This window comes from Tupaia chinensis, unplaced genomic scaffold (assembly GCF_000334495.1).
Source record: "Tupaia chinensis unplaced genomic scaffold, TupChi_1.0 Scaffold000387_1, whole genome shotgun sequence".
Lineage (NCBI taxonomy): Eukaryota > Metazoa > Chordata > Mammalia > Scandentia > Tupaiidae > Tupaia > Tupaia belangeri.
In genome coordinates, this window is record NW_006159889.1 from 3,120,647 (window position 1) to 3,141,178 (window position 20,532).

At 40.8% G+C, this 20,532-nt stretch overlaps 1 protein-coding gene across 3 annotated transcripts in view; it reads right to left on the reverse strand.

Moving 5' to 3' along the window:
- Positions 1-20,532, reverse strand: part of TESK2 (testis associated actin remodelling kinase 2) — a 168,216-nt gene that overhangs the window by 128,268 nt on the left and 19,416 nt on the right. For all 3 annotated transcript variants that reach the window (XM_006153809.3, XM_027773923.1, XM_006153808.3), the window contains one exon: positions 5,360-5,670. In XM_006153809.3, the coding sequence (XP_006153871.1) occupies positions 5,360-5,581 (222 nt within the window). In that variant the 5' untranslated portion in view covers positions 5,582-5,670. The remainder of the gene's footprint in view (positions 1-5,359; positions 5,671-20,532) is intronic.

Sequence of the window (20,532 nt, forward strand, 5' to 3'; positions counted from 1 at the left end):
AATCCCTGGTGAACCAGTGGCCCTTTAGAAAAAACTAAAAAAAAAAAAAAAAGAAAGTAGGCAAAAGAAAGAAATAAAGATAAAATTAGGAAACAATGAACCATAAAACACAAGCAAACAAGATAATCAGTAGAATCTAAAGGTAATTATTTGACAGCCAAGTTCTGCCCAGGGTGGAGCTATCAGCAGGTCTGACTACTCCAGGGTAGGTACAGAGGCAGGACCAATGAGATGTCATAGCTAATCCCAGACCCAAGAATCCCTCATTTCTTTCTTTTTTTAAAGTCAGCAGGTCTAATTCTCCATCCCATCAGGATCCTGCTGTGCACCCCTCATGTTTTTCTGGGGCTGGAATTTAAACCCTTATTAGCCATGTGAGATCTGCTGCCTTTGCACTGCACTTAACCACTATGCTACGGGGGCAGCCCAGAATCCTTCATTTTTTAAGACTTCAGTTTATCAATAAACAACAATTGACATTTTTATAAAAAAGGTAAATCCTTTACAAGGAATTCAAAAATAAAGCTGTGTTAAGTGTGATCTATTTTTTTTTTTTTAATTCATTGTGGTTTCTTTTTTTTGAAGTTGAACAGAGCGAGAGAAGAAAAGTGAAAAAGCAAGCTGCCAGGTCTGGGACTCAAACCACAGTCAGCCATGTGGAAGTCCAGCCACCTTAACCACCATGCCATCTGCCGGCCCCATTGTGATCTTAAAAATAAAAAGTAGAGGGGCCAGCAGGTGATGTGGTGGTTAAGGACACTGGACTCCCACTGGCCAACCACAGTTCAAGTCCTAGACCTGGTGGCTTACTGTCTCACTTTCCCTCTCTCTCTCTTTCTCTCTCGCTCTGGTTCTCACTCTGAACCTCTCCAGTAAGAAGAAAGAAAGGAAAAAAAGAGAGGGAGAGATGGAGGGAGAAAAGGAGGGAGAGTGGAAGGAAGGAAGGAAGGAAGGAAGGAAGGAAAGAAAGAAAGAAGGAAGGAAGGAAGAAATAAAGTTAGTTGAGGGACCAGCAGTTGGCGTAATGACTGTGTTGCTGGACTCCCACGTAGTCGACCGCAGTTCGAGTCCCAGACCTGGTGGCTTAAACTCCCGCTGGGCACGTGTGCATGCGTGCCCAAGATCCCAAAAGAAGAATGGAGAAGGGACTGCAGCATGGCCATCCCCCCTGGGGGGTGATTTCTCACTTTCTGTCTCTCTGTCTCTGTCTTTCTGGCAACCACATATGCCCTATAGCAAAAACCTCTCCAAAAAATAAAAAATAAATAAATGAATGAAGAAATAAAATTAAATAAATAATTCTATAGAAAATAATAATAATAATAATAAATGGGGCCACTAGATGGTGTGGTGGTTAAGGCAGTGATCCCACATGACCAACTGGTTTGAATCCTGGACCTGGTGGCTTAAACTCATGTCAGATGCATGTGCATGCATGCCCAAGATCCCAAGAGGAGAATGGAGGAGAAGGGATTGCTGCGTGGCCATCCCCCCAGGGGGGTGATTTCTTGCTTTCTGTCTCTCTGTCTCTCTCTGCCTTTCTGGTAAGCGCACGTGCCCTATAGCAAAAACCTTTCCAAAATAATAACAAAAAATGATCACTGCAGCATCACCTGACCCCATTTACTTATTATTTATTATTTATTTATTTTTTTTTTTTTAAGGTTTTTGCCATAGGGCATAGGGAATGTGTGCTCACTGGAGAGACAGAGGGACAGTGAGAAGGAAGATGAGAAGGTACTCCCTAGAGGGTATGGTCACGTTGCAATTCCATCTCTTCCATTCTTCTTCTGGGATTTTGGGCATGAACACATGTGTATCCAACCTGATTTTCAAGATACTGGGTCCGAGACTCGAATCCCACTACGTGGGAGTCGAGCGACATAGCCATTACACCAAATGCCGTTCCCCTGCAGTGATAATATAACTGAGCTTACCAGGAGTGTGGATATGTGCCTATGATTTGGGCCAGCTAAGAGTAAAGGTAAAATGCAGTATGAAGACACTATAGAGAGTGCCTGTCTCTCTGCCTCTCTTTCTTTTGCTCTTTGTCTTTGTCTCTTTCTCTCTCTCATGAAAGAAATAAATAAACAAAACTTAAAAAAAAAGAAAAGCAAATAAGGGGTCAATAGGTAGCATGGTGGTTAAGGTGTTGGATTCCCACATGGTTGACTAGAGTTCGTGTCCTGGACCTCCATGGAGGCTTGCTTTCACACTCTCTCTCTTTGTCTATCTCTGGGGAGCATGTGTGCCGTACAGCAAATTAAAAAATAGTAAGTAAAATTAAATAGGGACCAGCAGGTGGCATGGTGGTTAAAGGCACTGGATTCTCACATGGCCGACCATGGTTCAAGTCCTGGACCTGGTGGCTTGCTCTCTCACTTCCCCTCTTCTCTCTCTCTGTCTGATCAAACTGAAAAATAATAATAATAGTAATAAAAATAATGTTAAATAAAATAATTTTTTTAAAAAATAAATAATTCTTTTTTAAAAGAAAATGAAAACTATATGTGGGTGTTTTTATGTGTATTCATATTATGTATGTGTGCATATATATAAGTATGAATGTATGAGGGAGTCTTCAAAAAGTTCAAGGAAAATACATATTTTTTTAAAAATCATAAAGGAATTTCTCATTTATTTTGCACAAATATAAACTCATACTTTACAATTCCATTTTTCCATTAACTTTTTTTTTTTTTTTGGAGAGGTTTTTGCTATAGGGCGCGTGCGCTCGCCAGACAGACAGAGAGAGACAGAGAGATAGAAAGCAGGAAATCACCCCCCAGGGGGGATGGCCACGCCGCAATCCCTTCTCCTCCATTCTCCTCTCGGGATCTTGGGCACGCACGCACATGCGCCCGGCGTGATTTTAAGCCACCGGGTCCGGGACTCGAACCGCGGTCGACTACGTGGGAGTCCAGCGACATAGCCATTACGCTAACTGCTGGTCCCCTTCCATTAACTTTTGAAAGTCCCCTTCTATACATAGAAGATGTGTGCATTTAATACATACACACACACATATATACACCAAAAAAACTGGTCCAGAGGTATACATACAAAATTGCAAAAGGTGGTCATTATTGGAGATACATATACATACACACACACACACACACACACACACACACATGCGTGCATGCACACACATACACATATATATGTGGGAGGGGACAGAGGTAAATTCCGATATTATTTGAATTTTGATCAGCACATTTTTTTCCTAAAGAATTTTTTGAGGCCAGCAGGTGGCATGGTGGTTGAGTTGCTGGACACTCCCATATGGCTAACCACAGTTCACGTCCCGGACTTGGTGGCTTACTTTCTCATTCTCTCTCTCTCTCTTCTCACGTTGTTTCTCTCTCTCTCTCTCTCTCTCTCTCTCTCTCTCTCTCTCTCTCTCTCTGGTCAAATTAAAAATAAAAGAATGAATACATAAAATTAAATAAATAATTCTTTAAAATTTTTTTTTAATTTTAATTTTATTTATTTATTTAATTTGCTATAAGGCACATGAGCTCACCAGAGAGAGACACACACACACACACAGAGAATATGAGAACACAAGCCACCAGGTCTAGGACTCGAACCATGTGGGAGTCCAGTGCCTTAATACCACCTTCTGGCTCTAAGCACATATTTTTATAATTAAAATATCTTTTTTTTTTTAAGAGAGAGACTTTTGCCATAGAGTGCATGTGCTTGCTGGAGAGACAGAGACAGAGAGACAGAAAGCAAGAAGTCCTCCTCCGGGACAGATAGCCAAGCCAAAATCCTTTCTCCTTCATTCTCCTCTCAGGATTTTGGGCATGCACATGTGCCCATCATGGTTTTATTTTTTATTATTTTATTTAATTTTATCTATTGCTATTATTAAGTTTTAATTTCACCAGAGAGAGATGGACAGAGAGAGAGAGAGAAAGTGAGAAAGCAAGCCACCAGGTCCAGGACTTGAACTGTGGTCAGCCATGTGGGAGTCCAGTACTGAAACCGCCACACCATCTGCTGGCCCCCCAGCATGAGTTTTTTGGGGTTTTTTTGTTTGTTTGTTTTGTTTTTTTAAAGAATTATTTATTTAATTTCATTTATCATCTTCACACCAAGACAAAAAGAAAAACATATTACACACATATTATCAAAGTTTAGATTTTAGTAGGTATGGGACTACTTGTCAAATGCAAAATGTAAACATTCAAAGAGAAAGCAAAAGATGGATGATCTCACAATACTACAATAATACTAAAATATTTCCGTTAAAATATTTATTGTCACCCACTCCTTAACTATATTAATCCTCCACAATTATAGAGCACAGAGTATATGGCAGTACTTTGGAAGGAGAGGGAAACATTTTATTTTATTATTATTTCTTTTTTTTTGGAGAGGTTTTTGCTATAGGGCGCATGTGCTCGCCAGACAGACAGAGAGAGACAGACAGAAAGCGAGAAATCACCCCCCCAGGGGGCATGGCCACGCCGCAATCCCTTCTCCTCCATTCTCCTCTCAGGATCTTGGGCATGCACGCACACACGCCCAGCCAGCATGAGTTTTAAGCCACTGGGTCTGAGACTCAAACTGTGGTTGATCACGTGGGAGTCCAGTGACATAACCATTACACCATCTGCTGGTTCCCTATAATTAAAATATCTTATGAATTAATAAATAACTTGAGGGGAGAGTTTAGAACAGTGCTCAAGATCCATAGCATCCTGTTAGGTAAAGCTTGTCTTAAAATGCAAATATTGGTCCAAACATTGCAGTACACATTGCTAAGACACTGTGCTCCACAGGCTGGGATCACATGAGAGGCCTGGGTTCAATTTTCAGTCCAACCTAAAGGCCAAGTGCAATGAACTGCATCTGTAATCCCAGCAACTAGTAGAGTACCATGAGCTCGAGTGTGGCCTGGGCCAACAAAAGAGCTAGGAATAGGGGTGAGCACCTGTAGTCCCATTTGGGAAGCTGGGGTAGGACTGCAACAGTGTGACCCTGTCTTTAAAACATACACACATACGGGAACCAGCAGTTAGCGTAATGGCTATGTCGCTGGACTCCCACGTAGTCGACCGCGGTTCGTGTCCCGGACCCGGTGGCTTAAAACTCACACAGGGCGCGTGTGCGTACGTGCCCAAGATCCCGAGAGGAGAATGGAGGAGAAGGGATTGCGGCATGACCATCCCCCCTGGGGGGTGATTTCTCGCTTTCTGTCTCTCTGTCTCTCTCTGTCTGGTGAGCACACGCACCCTGTAGTGAAAAAAAAAAAAAAAAAACCCTCTCTAAAACACACACACATACACTCCTGCAGTGAATCTAACCATCAGCAAGACAATACAAGAAAAGTTAAGGCATTACTTACCTTGAACACTTCAGAGAAGAAGCCAGACCCTATTTTTTCACAGGTGAAGTCATCCAAACGTGTCAGTCTGGAAAAGGCACTTATAAGAGCTCGATATGAAGATGGCCAAATTCTTCCCGCCTGGGTCATGTTCCCATCCCCTCCACCACCTCCTTCAAACTCTTCAAGTCGCTCCACACGTGGAGGAAATCCCGCAATTGAATTCCGTTTGCTCCGATCCATAGTCTCAAGAATCACGTTTTTCTTCTTTTAAGATGGAACTCCACACATAATAAGTTTTTGTTGAATTTTACTTCTCTTCTGGTTTGACACTAAACAAGAGAGTTTAAAAAATTCATTAAGATGATTAATGGATAAAAACATACAATGAATTCTCATTGCAAAATATTTCCTTTACATGCTAGCTCCTGATTTTTCAGATCTGAAACTTTGTGCCTTTAACTACAAAAACCACTGATACCTTTTATTTTTTTAATTATTTAATTTTGTTTGTTATTTATTTACTTATTTATTTTAATTTTACCAGAGAGAAAGTGAGAAAGCAAGCCACCAGGTCTGAGACTTGAACCATAGTCAGCCATGTGCAAGTCCAGCACTTTAACCACCATGCCACCTGCCAGCCTCACCCCTGAGCATCTGCTTTCTAGGAAACAGTACAAGAGCTGTACATATCATTTGATTTTCAGATAATCCACAATAGAAGGATTTAATTATATTCATTTCACAAAGAGATCAAGTAACCATGCAGTCACTAACGGCAGAGATAAAATTAAAACACTGACTCAAAAGCCCGTGTTCCTACCAATGCCCTTTATAGCCTCAGGCTTTATAGCCTGAAAAAATATTAAGTCAGGGCTGGCAGGTGGCATGGTGGTTAGAGGCACTGGATTCCCACATGGATGACAGCAGTTCAAGTCTTAGACCTGGGGGCTTGTTTTCTTGCTTTCCCTTTCTCTCCCTGTCCCTCTCTGGTCAAACTAAAAAATAACAACAACAAATGGAATTAAATAAATATTTTTTAAAAAGAAAAAATATCAAGTCTAAACATATAAAACAAAGGTGACATGTAGACTTTAAAATTACATATCATAGGGTCAAGCCTATGGTCTAACGTTTAACAGAGCTGGATCCGACATGACTGACCATGTGGTTCAAACTCCAGACCTAGCAGCTGTGAAAATATGATGAGTATGTGTGTTGTGTGCCCCAAAGCCCAAAAACATGGAGAAAGAGAAAGGATGTGGTGTGACCATGCCCCATTGGAGGTAGGGGCTGTCTTACTTTCCCTCTCTCTGTCTCACTTATATATTATTTTAAAAGAAAACTTCATCCAACAGCAATGTAAAAATTCACCATTGAGGGGTCAGCAAGTGGTGTGGTAGTTGGGGCGCTTGATTCCCACATGGCCGACTGCGGTTCGAGTCCTGGACCTGGTGGCTTGCTTTCTCACTTTCTCTCTCTCTCACTCTGTCTCTCTCTGGTCAAATTATAAATAAATAAAGTCAAATAAATTATTAAAAAAAAATTCACCATTGAATAAACAGCACATTCCAGAAATGAGTATAGAAAGCTCCAATCCATATGGTACATAACCAAGAATAAAACGCAAGCCCACTTTTTCTTTTAGCCTGTCTCTCCCTAGTTCTGCTTTTTAATTGTAAGGATCTTATGTAAAACACAACACTGTGAGGGAGATGCTTTCATAAATGTGGTGAATACCTACCCAGACTACTTCCACACCTCCAACAATGGAGAACAGTGGCAGGCCTGCCAGAGCCAGCCTTATGACAGGACCTTGGCTTCCTCGCCATAACTAGAAGTCAGCACTATCCAAGATGGATCAAACACAGTTCTTTTTCTGGCAATTTGGAATTGGTATTAAGCTAGTCTAGCCTGGGGTTGGCTGGTGGCATAGTGGTTAAAGATGCTGGACTCCCACATGGCCAGCCACGGTTTGAGGGTTTTTATTTTTTTAGAAATTTTGTTTATTCATTCATTTATTTTAATTTGATGAGAGAGAGAGAAAGTGAGAAAACAAGCCACCAGGTCCAGGACTTGAACCGTGATAGGCCATGTGGGAGTGTCTGGCACCTTAACCACCACGCCACCTGCTGGTCCTGCAGGTTTTTTTGTTGTTTTGTATTTTGTTTTTGTTTTTGTTTTTTTAACACTAGGAATTTTTCAAGCACTTTCTCATTTAACCCTTAAATCATAGCACCAAGGTAAGTATGACCTCTATTTTACAGAACAAGAAAACTAGACTCAAGAAGTTAAATAGCCTGCCTAAGGATACACAGCTGATAGAACCAGAATTAAAACTAAGCTCTATCCAGCACCAAAGCTCAAACTTTTTTCATTTCATCATTATTTAGTTCAGTGTTTTTCTGCTAGGAGAACTGTGAGGAGTAAGCTAGTTGGGAAGAAAAGAGGACAGAGACTTAAGTACAGAGGAAGATTAGGCTGATTATAATTTTTAGAGATTAAAAAAAAGAAGAAACAACTTTAGAAAAATAAAAGACATTAAAACTGAACATATGAAACATTCTTGCCTGCTAAATTAACTAAACAACTTAATAGGTCTACCATCTACAGACTTTTGCATTTTTTGAGCTATACGTATACATATATATATTTTTAAAAAAAAAGAAAGAAAGAAAAAAACCTCCCAGCAAGCACTCACCACAGTGAGAGAGAGAGAAGAGGGAGAGTGGCGTCATGCTGCCATCTCCTTTCCCCCACTTCACCATCCTATCAGGATTTGGGGCACTAGAACTCACAGCACACCACTGATGCCAGGATTGGAACTGCAGCCATATGGGATCCAACTCCCAATGCACAGTGCTTAATTACTGTACTCAGGGACCATCTGGAGATATATGGGTCCCCTGAGGAGTGGCCGATCTAGTTCTGCATACTAAAGCATGGAAGACAGAATTGCTCTCCGTAGCTCAAAAGATCTGGTTTTACATGCTCACCTAGGTAGGAGGAGGTAAGGAATTGCTCATTACAACTGAGCTCATTTGGGAGGAGTCCTGTTACAAGTTTTACAACAGCACAACAAACTGACAATTTGGATATTTTTATTTTGAAAAAATAAATAACATTGTATCCTGGCTCAAAGCATTTTTCAAGAGAGAAAAAGTATTTTTAACAAGTTAAAAGAAACTCTCGCACATTAAGTACAGCAGACCTGACTATCAATGATTCACTTCATTTTATTATCGTCTATAATAAGGGAGGAAACAACTAAAGTTCATCAGTTGCTCAAGTAAGGATAATTCATTTTAAGCTTGTAAATACTTGACATTTTAAAAATGAAAACTGTTCATTCTTAATCTGCTTTACTAAAAACATTTCAGCTAGGGTTCCAGTGATTCTCAACTAGGGACATGTGAAAATTTAGGTAGAGGATGGGGTGTCTTGTCAGGGAGGAGCTATTGTCACAATGGTGGAGGCGTGGGATGGGCACTACTGGCATTTTAGTGGGCAGGTGCCAGGGAAGCTAAATGTCTTACAATGCACAAAACAGCCCTGCACAACAAAGAATTGTCCTGCCCTAAAGGCCAAGAGTGCCCTGCTTGAGAAACACAGTGCTAGAAAAGCTTAATCACTTTTGTTCTTAGAATAGAAAATAGCCGTCTTCTCAAAAATGCCAAAATTATGAAGTTTATAAGGGCACAAATATTTTTCTTTATTTTTCTCTTTTTAATTTGCTACAAGGCATGCATGCTTACAGAAGTGAGACAGAGAGAAAGAGAGAGGAAATGAGAAAGCAGCCGCTGGGAGGATGATCACACTGCAATCCCTATTCCTCCATTCTCTTCTCGGGATTTTAGGTATATAAGTCCACGGACCCGGAGTGATTTTCAAGTTGCCAGGTTTGACACTCAAACCTCACAGCTGGTCATGTGGGATCCAGCTGTCCCAACGGCAACACCACTGGCTAGCCCAACCCAAATAATTTTCCTAGTAACTGTTCTCAAATTCAATACTGAAATACTTAAAAGTTCAAAACATCTTCTTAAGAATTATTTATTTTTTATTTGTTATTATTATTTGCTACAGGGCATGTGCATTCATCAGAGACAGACAGAGAGAGAGAGAGAAAGTGAGAAAGCAAGTCGCCAGATCTGGGTCCCAAACCAGGGTCGGCCATGTAGGAGTACAGGGCCTCAACCACCATGCCACTTGCTAGCCCCAAAAGTTTTCTTTCATTTCTACATAGGTAGGTTTGTGTTTAAAAGGTTAATTTTTATTTATATGGGGATTGATTTGTTTTTTCATAAACAAAGTATAATGAAAAGATTTTTGATTGCAGAAAGTATTTGAAAGATTACCAATAAAAACAAAGTTGGTGAACTAAATATTCTATATCTAATAGCATGTATCATCTTTCCAAAGTATAAATTCTACAAATCATTTTCCAAGGAATCAAGGAAATGGTTAGGACTCCCAGCTAGACCATACTCCTGTCTGAAATGCTTCTGGAAATGATAATAACTTCAGCCACCATTTATTGCAGACCGTACATTCTACCAAGTATTTTGTAAATGCATCATCTCCCGTTTAAAGAGGAAGAAATTAAGAGCCTGGGAGATTACGACTTGCCCAAACACAAATAACTAGAGACAGATTGAAGATTCCAATCTAACAGTTCCAAATCTAAACACTTCCTCCTATGACTTGTCTCCTCCAGAAACATAGTTACATTTCTAAGAAAAAATGATTTAGAGGGACCAGTAGATGGACTAATGGTTATGTTGCTAGACTCCTGGTAGTCAACTGCGGTTTGAGCCCCAAACCAGGTGGCTTAAAACTCATGCTGGGGACACGTGCATGTGTGCCCAAGATCCTGGGAAGAGAATAGATGACAAGGGATTGCGGTGTGGCCACACACCCTACGGGGCGATTTTTTGTTTCTGTCTCTCCAGCGAGCACACACCCCCTATAGCAAAAAAACTCTCCTAAAAAAAAAAAAAAAAAGATTTATTGATTGCCTATAAAAAGTTACTACTATTTCCTACCCTCCTCAACAGAGAGACTAAAACATGTACAGATGATAGCTCCACTAGCCTCTAAACCAAAAGCCTTCAATTATTCAATCACATTCTACAGGAATTAAAAAATAGCACTGATAGCGACCAGCAGTTAGCATAATGGCTATGTCGCTGGACTCCCATGTAGTCGACCGCGGTTCGCGTCCCGGACCCGGTGGCTTAAAACTCACACCGGGCGCGTGTGTGTGCATGCCCAAGATCCCAAGAGGAGAATGGAGGAGAAGGGATTGCAGCGTGGCCATCCCCCCTGGGGGGTGATTTCTCACTTTCTGTCTCTCTGTCTCTCTCTGTCTGTCTAGTGAGCACACGCACCCTATAAGCAAAAAACTCTCAAAAAAAAAAAAATAGCACTGATACAAACAGACTTTCCTATAAGCAAAAAACTCTCAAAAAAAAAAAATAGCACTGATGTAAACAGACTTGCTAAAGAATAAATGCCAAGCTGACAGGAAAAAGATGCCAATTCCCTATCATTCTTTCTTTTTTATTCTAGTGTATTTGCTTTTATCCCTTCATTTCACAGAATCAAAGTAACTAAAATTTCACAATAGTGTAGATGTTAAAAAAAAAAAAACTTGCATGCACTGAAAAGCTATTAATCAACAGCAGGAAATGGCAGTGTCAGCTAGCAACCCAAAATCTTCAACATCCTTCCAAATATGGAATCGTGTGTGCACAAAGTTAGTAATCAAGTCCCACAAAGTGAATAAAAAGGATTTCTGACAATTCGGTGGACTTTCACATGCTTGGGACAGAGCAGAAAAAGGATAGAAACATAATATGCTAATATCCTAATTATATTTTGTTTTCTTTCCATAATCATAAAAAGTTCCTAACTAATCCAAAATAAAATAAGGATTTACTAGGAGTGATAGGTAGCTCTGAAAACCGGCCAGTCATTTTCCAGATTAGGAATACTGACAAGTACATTAGCTGTGTATCAAGACCAAACACATGGCAATTCTACATGACAGGTCTGATCAGCTGTTATCCTTCCTCCAGACCAACACAGCAAACACAGACGCATTTCAGGATGATTGCCTAATTAAAAATAAAAGCAAAACTGCTGAGCTTGCCATCCTACTGTGAAATGAGTTGCAGTTTCCATTCAAACCAGAGGCAATCTAGCATAAAAACTGGCATCCTCTATTTAATTAGCCATGAATAGACACAATGGCATTTATTAGTGCCAGACAGATCAAAAGCCAGTTCTTAAAAGTGTATTAGCTCTTTTGGAAAAGCATCATATTTGCTGTGTAACTACAATCCACTGGGCCCTGGGCCATACATAAAACAGAAACTTAGGTTGAAAATTGTAAAGGCAATTAGAGGTTAACTTATTCAATCTTTTTTCTTTTTTTAAAAGGCAGGGTCTCTGGCTGGCTTATAGCGTAGTAGTTAAGGGAGCCAGATTCTATATGGCCAGCTGCAGTTCAAATCCCAACCCCAAAAGCTTCAAAGCTGTGCTAGGCACGTGTGCTCAAAATCCCGACCGGATGGAGAAGTGGAGGAGAGGGGATTGTAGCATGACCACAACCCATTAATGGGGTAGGTGGTTCGCCTCTTTCTCATGTTTTTCCTTTGAGAATGTGTACACATGCACCTGGCTATTAAAAAAAATAATAAAGAGGCATTCTCCCTGTATTGCTCAGGCTGTCCTTAAATTCATGATACATCTGCCTCAGCCTCCTAAGCAGCTGGGATATTACAGGCACACACCACAGTGCCCAGCTAGCTCAATCGCTAGTTCAATCTTTTGACCAATTCACCAATCCCCTCTATTAACTGACTCAAATGTTAATTTGGTTCCCACTAGTTGCAAGGTATAGGTGCTACATAATATTTACTGAGCATTTACTATCACCCAGACACATTTCCAAGTATTTTTTTTTTTTGGAGGCTGGGAGGGGGTTTTGCCATAGGGTGTGTGCGCTCGCCAGAAAGATGGAGACTGAGAGACAGAAACTGAGAAATCATCTCCCTGGGGGATGGCCATGCCACAATCCTTCCTCACCCATTCTCCTTCTGGGATCTTGGGCACACACACACACACAGACACTTGGCACGACTTTCAAACCACTGGGTCCAGGACTCGAACCATGGTTGCCCATAAGGGAATCCAGCCATGCAACTACTATGTCATCTGCTGATCCTGACATTTATTAATCTTATGCATTAACCACATACAAATATCTCAGGCTTACTTTTTTCTAGACCATAATTTAAGTTACTTAATTATGAATTAATATTAATATAATCACCCCCCAGGGGGTATGGCCACACCGCAATCCCTTCTCCTCCATTCTCCTCTCGGGATCTTGGGCACGCACGCACACGTGCCCGGCATGAGTTTAAGCCACCGGGTCCAAGACTCAAACTGCAGTCGACTATTGGGGAGTCCAGCAACATAGCCATTACGCTAACTGCTGGTCCCCCTCCAAGTGTTTTTTAAAATGCCAGAGAGAGGGGTCGGCAAGTGGTATGGCAGTTAAGGCACTGGACTCTCACATGACCAACTATGGTTCGAGTCCTAGTACTAGTTTTCTCACTTTCCCTTTCTCTCTCTGTCTCTCTCTGGTCAAACTAAAAAATAATAATAATAATAAATAAAATTGAATAAGCAATTATTTTTTAAAATGCCAGAGATCATGCACATGCATGAGCAAGCAAGCAAGCAGGAGAAGAAAAGCACTCTTCAACAGGAGCTGGTCATGCTGCAACCCTTTTTCCTCCAATTGTCTCTCCTGTCAGGATCCTGGGCGCACACATGCATACCCATACATGTTTTTCAAGCTGCTGGGACTCACACACTGATCAACCATGTGGGATCTGGCTTCCTCCGTACAGTACTAGACTCCAACACTATGGGGCCAGCCCTCGAAGTGTTTTGTCAATAGAAAAAAATAACCAACTGTAAAATTAATAATTAATAATTAATGTGGTTTATTTCCAAGCCAACTGTGAGTGACCTAGGCCCAGAGAAGAAGCATCCATGCCTTTTCTCGGGATGATCATGTACAGAGGTTTCTTTTACTTGTTTTTGAGATTGATAGACAACATTTAGTGAAAAGATTTTCCATTGGTCTGGCCCAAAAAGGCGGGACATGTAGAAGGAGGGGGGCTTGTAGTTTATAGGTGGGTTCCACAATTCTTAGGTTGGTGATTGGAAGGGAAGATCTGTGTCTTAGTTAAAGAAAGGCTTAATCTACATCTCAAGGAAAAGAGAAGTTCTGTGTCTTGGGAAGAGATAAGCACAAGAATATACTGTAATGGGTTGAAATATACATCTCAAAGATACTATGCCAGGAACAGGAGGTAGGAAGAATCCTGTTCATAGAAAATAAATGGTCTGTTAATGTTTGTGGGCATGACTTCCCCAGTCCCCTTTTGAAAAGATTTTGGAAAAATAGGAAAAGTAGTCAGACTTCTGTCTACAGTCTTTACACTTAATATCGCTGACAGCCCTAGAAAATATACGCAGTTATCCCCCTGTTACAAATGTGAAAACAAAGGCATGAAGGAATTCATTAACTTGCAGTATCTCATGGCCAAGAAGTGACAGAGCCCAGAATTCATACCAGAGCTGTACACTTAAACACTACTGAAATTGCTTCTCTGGGAGAGGGAGAAGGACATATAAAACAGAATAAAACAGGACTCCAACCCTCCTGGGCCCTAGGCACCCAGAAAGACACCAGAAGTAAGGAGCGCTTAATTAAGGTACAGGCAGCACGGACAGAAAAGTGGGAAAAGAGATAAATAACTTTAGAAAGGGAATTGAGTAGATGTAGTAGGTACAAGAGATACCTAGTATGACTCCAAGTTTAACTAGAATCCTTCCATGTTTCTGGTTTGGGAACTTGGCAAAATGAGCAGGCCATCACCAAAAGAAAATGCTTTTTTTTTTTTTTTTTTTTTTTGGCTATAGGGTGCATGCGCTCGCCAGACAGACAAAGAGCGACAGAGAGACAGAAAGCGAGAAATCACTCCCCAGGGGCGATGGCCTTCCCCTCCATTCTCCTCTCGGGATTTTGGGCACGCACGCACACACACACACGCCTGGCATGAGTTTAAACCACTGGGTCTGGGACTCAAACCGTGGTCAACTATGTGGGAGTCCAGTGAGAAAATGATTTGTAAGGAGAGGCAAATTCTTTACTGATCTTACTGAGTTGGAGGTATCTGAGGGAATACCAGGTAATAATGTCCAGGAGGCAGTAGAGATGCCACAAAGAGAGAGAACTAGAATGAAAATCTACAATCAAGAATCACCAGCTCATACTAAAGAATTTCCCAAAGTAAAGAATATGACTAATAAGTAATACTGAGCTCCTTCTATATGCCAAAGCCCAAGCAACTTTTTTTTAAGTCTTTAGGTGAAAGAAGATAAGAGGCAAAGGGAGAATCAACATAAACAGAACAAAAAAGGAAGAGCATACAAATGAAAAGGAACAACAGAGGTAGGAATAAAAGCAAGAGAAAGCAAGTCACAAAACCAAAGATAGAAAATGCAAGTATACCAAATACCACCAAGTAATACACAGTATGAAGAAAAGTGTTCACTGGGTTGGGCACACCATAGGTCAGAGTCAGCTCTGCCTACTGAAGACATTAGTAGCAAAGAGCTCACTATTTCTTTAAGCAACCTGGCCTAGTACTGGAAAGTTGTGTGTGTTAACAAAGTTTTTTCTAGCCAACGAAAGAAAAGCGTAAGCTTTGGAGTACATGATGGTACTGTTCAAACTCTGACTCAGAAGGAGAATTAAGAGTTAAAACAGACTCAGCTACTATGGTGCAGGTAGTAGGGCGCTGCTGTGCAACACTGGAGCCACATGGAAGGCCAGGGTTCAGATCCTAGGTCAACCCGAATGTACTGGGTGCGGCTGAACACACCTATTATCCTGGCTGACTGGGAGGTTGCAGGGAGGATTGTAGGTGTGGCAAAATCCTGTCAAGGTTATCTGCCTGTCAGTCTCTCTCATATGAAAGAAAAGAAAGAAAGAAGGGAGGAAGGAAGGAAGGAAGAAAAAAGAAACTTTTAAAGATAAGTAATTTATTTTTAATTTTTAAATTACTTTTTTTTAAAAAAGTAAAACAACTAAATACAATGATACTTAATTGGACTCTAACAAAGCAGATACAAAAGACAACTAGGGGGGACAGCAGGTGGCATGGTGGTTTAGGGCGCTGGTTTCCCACATGGCCGACCGCGGTTCTAGTCCCAGATCTGGTAGCTTGTTTTCTCTCTCTCTCTCTCTGGTCAAATGAAAAATATATATATAAAATAATTCTAGGACCAGCAGTTAGCGTAATGGCTATGTCGCTGGACTCCTACGTAGTCAACTGCAGTTCGAGTCCCGGACCCAGTGGCTTAAAACTCACGCTGGGCACGTGTGCATGCGTGCCCAAGATCCCGAGAGGAGAATGGAGGAGAATGGATTGCGGCGTGGCCATCCCCCCAGGGGGTGATTTCTGGCTTTCTGTCTCTCTGTCTCTCTCTGTCTGTCTGGTGAGCGCACACACCCTATAGCAAATAAATAAATAAATAAATATTCTAAAAAAGACAATTGGAAAAAATTTTAAGTATTACTATTAGATAATATAATAGTAGAAGATTACCCATTTTGGGGCCAGCAGATGGCATAGTGGTTAAGGCACTATACTTACATAGTTGACCACTGTTTGATTCCCGGACCTGTTAGCTTGAAAGTCTTATCAGGCGTGTGTGTGTGTCCATGCCCAAAATCCTGAGAGGAGAATGATGGAGAAAGGACTGCAGCATGGTCATCCCCCCTGGGGGTGATTTCTCACTGTCTCTCTCCAGAGAATGTACCTGCCCTATGACAAAAAAACTAAAAAAAAATTTTAAAAAAAAGAAAGAAAAGTATCCATCTGTAAGTATATTTTCTTTTTAAATAATTTTTTAATTTAACTTCACTTATTTTAATTTGACCAGAGAGGAACAGAGAGAGAGAGAGAGAGAGAGAAAGTAAGCCACCAGGTCCTGGACTCCAACCACAGTCAGCCATGTGGGAGTACAACACCCTTAACTACCATACTACCTGCTGGCCCCATAAAATTACCCATTTTTTAAAGTGTAATTATGATGTTAAGATTGTATAAACTGACTTTTGGAGATACACATAGAAATAGAGCACAAATAATCATATCTGCACTTACATTGAAATATACCAGCAGGCCTAGCCACTGTAGCACACACTGACACTGCTATTCGGCAGGCTGAGGCCACGTGGGAAGTCTAGATTCATTCCCTGGTCCACCCTGAAACACCAGGAGCAGTGGTGCACGCCTGTAGTTCCAGCTATGAGGGAGGCTAAAGCAGAAGAAGTGTAATATAGCAAGACCCTGTCTAAACACCATGTGGGTGCACTTGCACACGCACACATTAAAAAATACTACCAAAAGAATAGATGTATGAGAGCCAGACAGCGGTATAGCAGTAAAATGGGACATTTTGCAAGTCAGACCACATGCAAAGATTGCTGGTTGGAGGCCAGAGACCTCCCTTAGCATGCCAGATGTGTGTACCCAGACTGATCCAGACTGACTGATGGTTAGGGAAAGGACTGTGGTGTCAAGATTCTGTCAGGGTTACTGTATTTACTGTCTTTCTCTGTCTCACTCATGAAATAAACAAAACTGGAAAAAAAAAAAAAGGAAAAGATATACCAAGTTTTACAGAATGGTAATAACTATTTGACCTACATGACATGTAAGTGGGTTCTCATAACACTTTCTTCATAATGAAAAAAAAAATGGCTTTGGGATGGCCCCATAGCCTAGCATAGTTAAGGGAGCCAGATCCCACATGACCAACGGTGGCTTGAAACCCAGCTCTAGGGTCTTGAAAATCACTGGGCACATGTGCGTGGGTGTCCCAAATTCATGCAAGACAGAGAAATGGAGAAGGGATTATAGCATGACTGTGCCCTATTTGGGGAAGCTTCCTCTCTCTCTCTTTCTCTCTCTTGTACAAGCATACATGCTCTCCGATAAAAAAAATAATAATAATAATTTAAAAGAAAAGGAAATTTGAGGGGCCAGCGTATGGTCTGATGATTAAGAAAGCAGGATCTCCAAATTTAAATAAATAAATAAATAAAGTTAAACAAAATAATTCTTTTCTTTTTCTTTTTCTTTTGGAGAGATTTTTGCTATCGGGCTCATGTGCTCACCAGAAAGACAGAGAGAGAAAGAGAGACAGAAAGCGAGAAATCACCCCCCCAGGGGGGATGGCCACACCACAATCCCTTCTCCTCCATTCTTCTCTCAGGATCCTGGGCACGCACGCACAAGCGCCTGGCGTGAGTTTAAGCCACCAGGTCCGGGACTTGAACCGTAGTCGATTACATGGGAGATACAGCCATTACGTTAACTGCTGGTCCCTTCTTTTTTAAAGAATTATTTTGTGGGTCCCTTTTTTTTTTAAGAATTATTTTTGTGGGTTCCATTTTTTTTTAAAGAATTATTTTGTGAGTTCCTTTTTTTTTTTTTTGAAGAGTTATTTTCTTGGGACCAGCAGTTAGCATAATGGGTATATCGCTGGACTCCCACGTAGTTGACTGTTGTCGAATGGAAAAGCAGATAATACAGCAAACTGTGCTAGATAATTCAGAAAGGATCTGGTGATGGCAAAGACACTGAGATTGAAAAAGCTTGTAAAAATGCATAAACTTTTATGTAATGAGAGTAAAAACAGTAACCTTTCTTAAAAATCTATTGTTATATATTGTTTAAAATGTGTCCATGTTTATATCTTAAATAAATTTTTAAAAAACAAGTTTTAATAATTCTAATTCCAGTTTTATAACTGAATTATCCTGAGCATATTACTTACCTTCTCTAAACCCCTTATTTGTAAAATGGAGACAAGTCTTAACTACATCTCACTGAATGAGTTAAATGTGAACATACTAATGAACTAAAGGATGAAAGTGTTTCTATAAAGCACTAGACAAAGTGCTTGACGCACAGTAAGCACTTAGTAAATATGCGTTTCCATTCCTTCCCCTCTAACATCCCATCCTTAATCCTAGTTCTGCAAATATCAAACAAAATAAGTCTTTTTTTTCTCCCTTCTTTATGATAGTTTTTTCTGTTACCAAGTCTTCCCCAGGGCAAATATAAGCTAAGCCTCTCAGGTCTCCCAAAGAAAGTTTCTTCAAGATCCCCCTATCATCCTCTTTAAGTTTGGTCTTAGAGGCCAGCAGGTGGCATAGTGGTTAAGGCACTGGATTCCCACATGGCTGACCACTGTTCGAGTCCTGGACCTGGCAGCCTGAAACACACCAGGTACGTGTGCATGCGAGCCCAAAATTCTGAGAAAGGATTACAGTGTGGCCATACCCTCTAAGGGGTGACTTTTCACTTTCTCTCAGTCTCTCTGACAAGTACATACACCCCATAGCAAAAAAAAAAAAAAAAAAAAAAACACCTCTCTAAAAAAAAAATTAGTCAAAATTGCCCCCCAATCTGTCTAAGTCTCCCTAAAACACAACAGCAAAAAATGTACATAACATTAAATATTAGGTTTTAGGGAAAGTCATGACATATTTTCCATGTTTTTCTATGCAAAAATGCATCATGACTTTCCCAACAACCCAATATATGGTCTACCTAGAACTGAATTCAGTAGAATTATTATTTCCTACAATCTGAATATAAATAATATAGTTTCTGAAGCTTGCACAGTAGTAAAACATGATGCTCTATAAAGCTCTACAAAGCTGATTTAGTGTCTGGAGAACTCCCTGAATATACTCAGCACCTACATCCCCAAAATCTACAGCTGACTGAGGCTAGGGTAGATTGTGGCATTGAGACCCTATTGAGGGTACTCTCTCTCCCTCATAGGACCAGCAGGTGGCATGGAGATTAAGGCACCTGGATCTCACATGGCCAACTCCGTGGTTCAAGTCCCAGACCTAGCAGCTTAAAAATCACTCTAGGCATGTGTGCATGCATGCCCAAAATTCTCAGAGGAGAATGGAAGAGAAGGGATTATGGCATGGCCATCCCCGAGTGAGAAATTACTTCCTCTCTCTTTTCTCTCTTGTCTCTTCAGTGAGTGTACGTGCCCTGTGGCAAAAACCTTAAACTCCCCCCACCAAAAAAAGATATATATTGCTTCTGATCTTATGTGTAACCTACCTAGAAATGTATATAGTATGCTGGAACATGAAATGCTCGGAAATGCTAAAGTACTAGGGGGATGTATGAATTAAATACATCCAAATGATGTGAAATGCTTAAGTACTAAGGGAATGTATGAATTTGCAGGATTTTTATTTTGATCAGTGTTTCTACTCAAATTTTTTTCTGTTCATAAAAGTGTGTCCATTTTTGGGGAACCAGCAGTTAGGGTAATGGCTATGTCGCTGGACTCCCACATTAGTAGACTGCAGTTCACGTCCCGGACCCAGTGGCTTAAAACTCACGCCAGGCACATGTGTGTGTGTACCCAAGATCCCGAGAGGAGAATGGAGGAGAAGGGATTGCAGGGTGACCATCCCCCCTGGGGGGTGATTTCTCGCTTTCTGTCTCTATGTCTCTGTCTGTCTGTCTGGCGAGCGCACGCGCACTATAGCAAAAACCTCTCCAAAAAAAAGTGTGTCCATTTGTGTACCTTCACAGGGCTTGGTCAGACCACAGTTCTTCTCCTCTAATCCTTCAGCCTGTTAGAATTCTGTGCTTGCATGTACACACCCAGCATGTTACCGGCCAGCCAGGTCAGAGACTCAAACTGTGGTCAGCATGTGGCTTCCAGCTCTGCTGACGGGTAAGTTACTGACTGCACCACAGAGGCTGGGTCCCTGTTTGAATTTTAAAAAGGCCTAAATGTGACTACTTTGGGCAGATAGGCAACTTATCTTTTCTGATGTTAGAAGGCTGTTTCCAAGACCATGGGAAAAAAAGCAATCAAAAGAAAAGAGGAAGTTAGTTTCTTGGGGTTAGTGTAGACTGTTGCATAGTTTATATTACAAAGGTTAAAAGAGGAATTTGATAAAAGAAAAAACAATTAATATGAATAATATGGCTTATCTAAAGTTCACCAACATTTTTTTTCTTTTAGACACAGTCTTGCAATGAATGTTA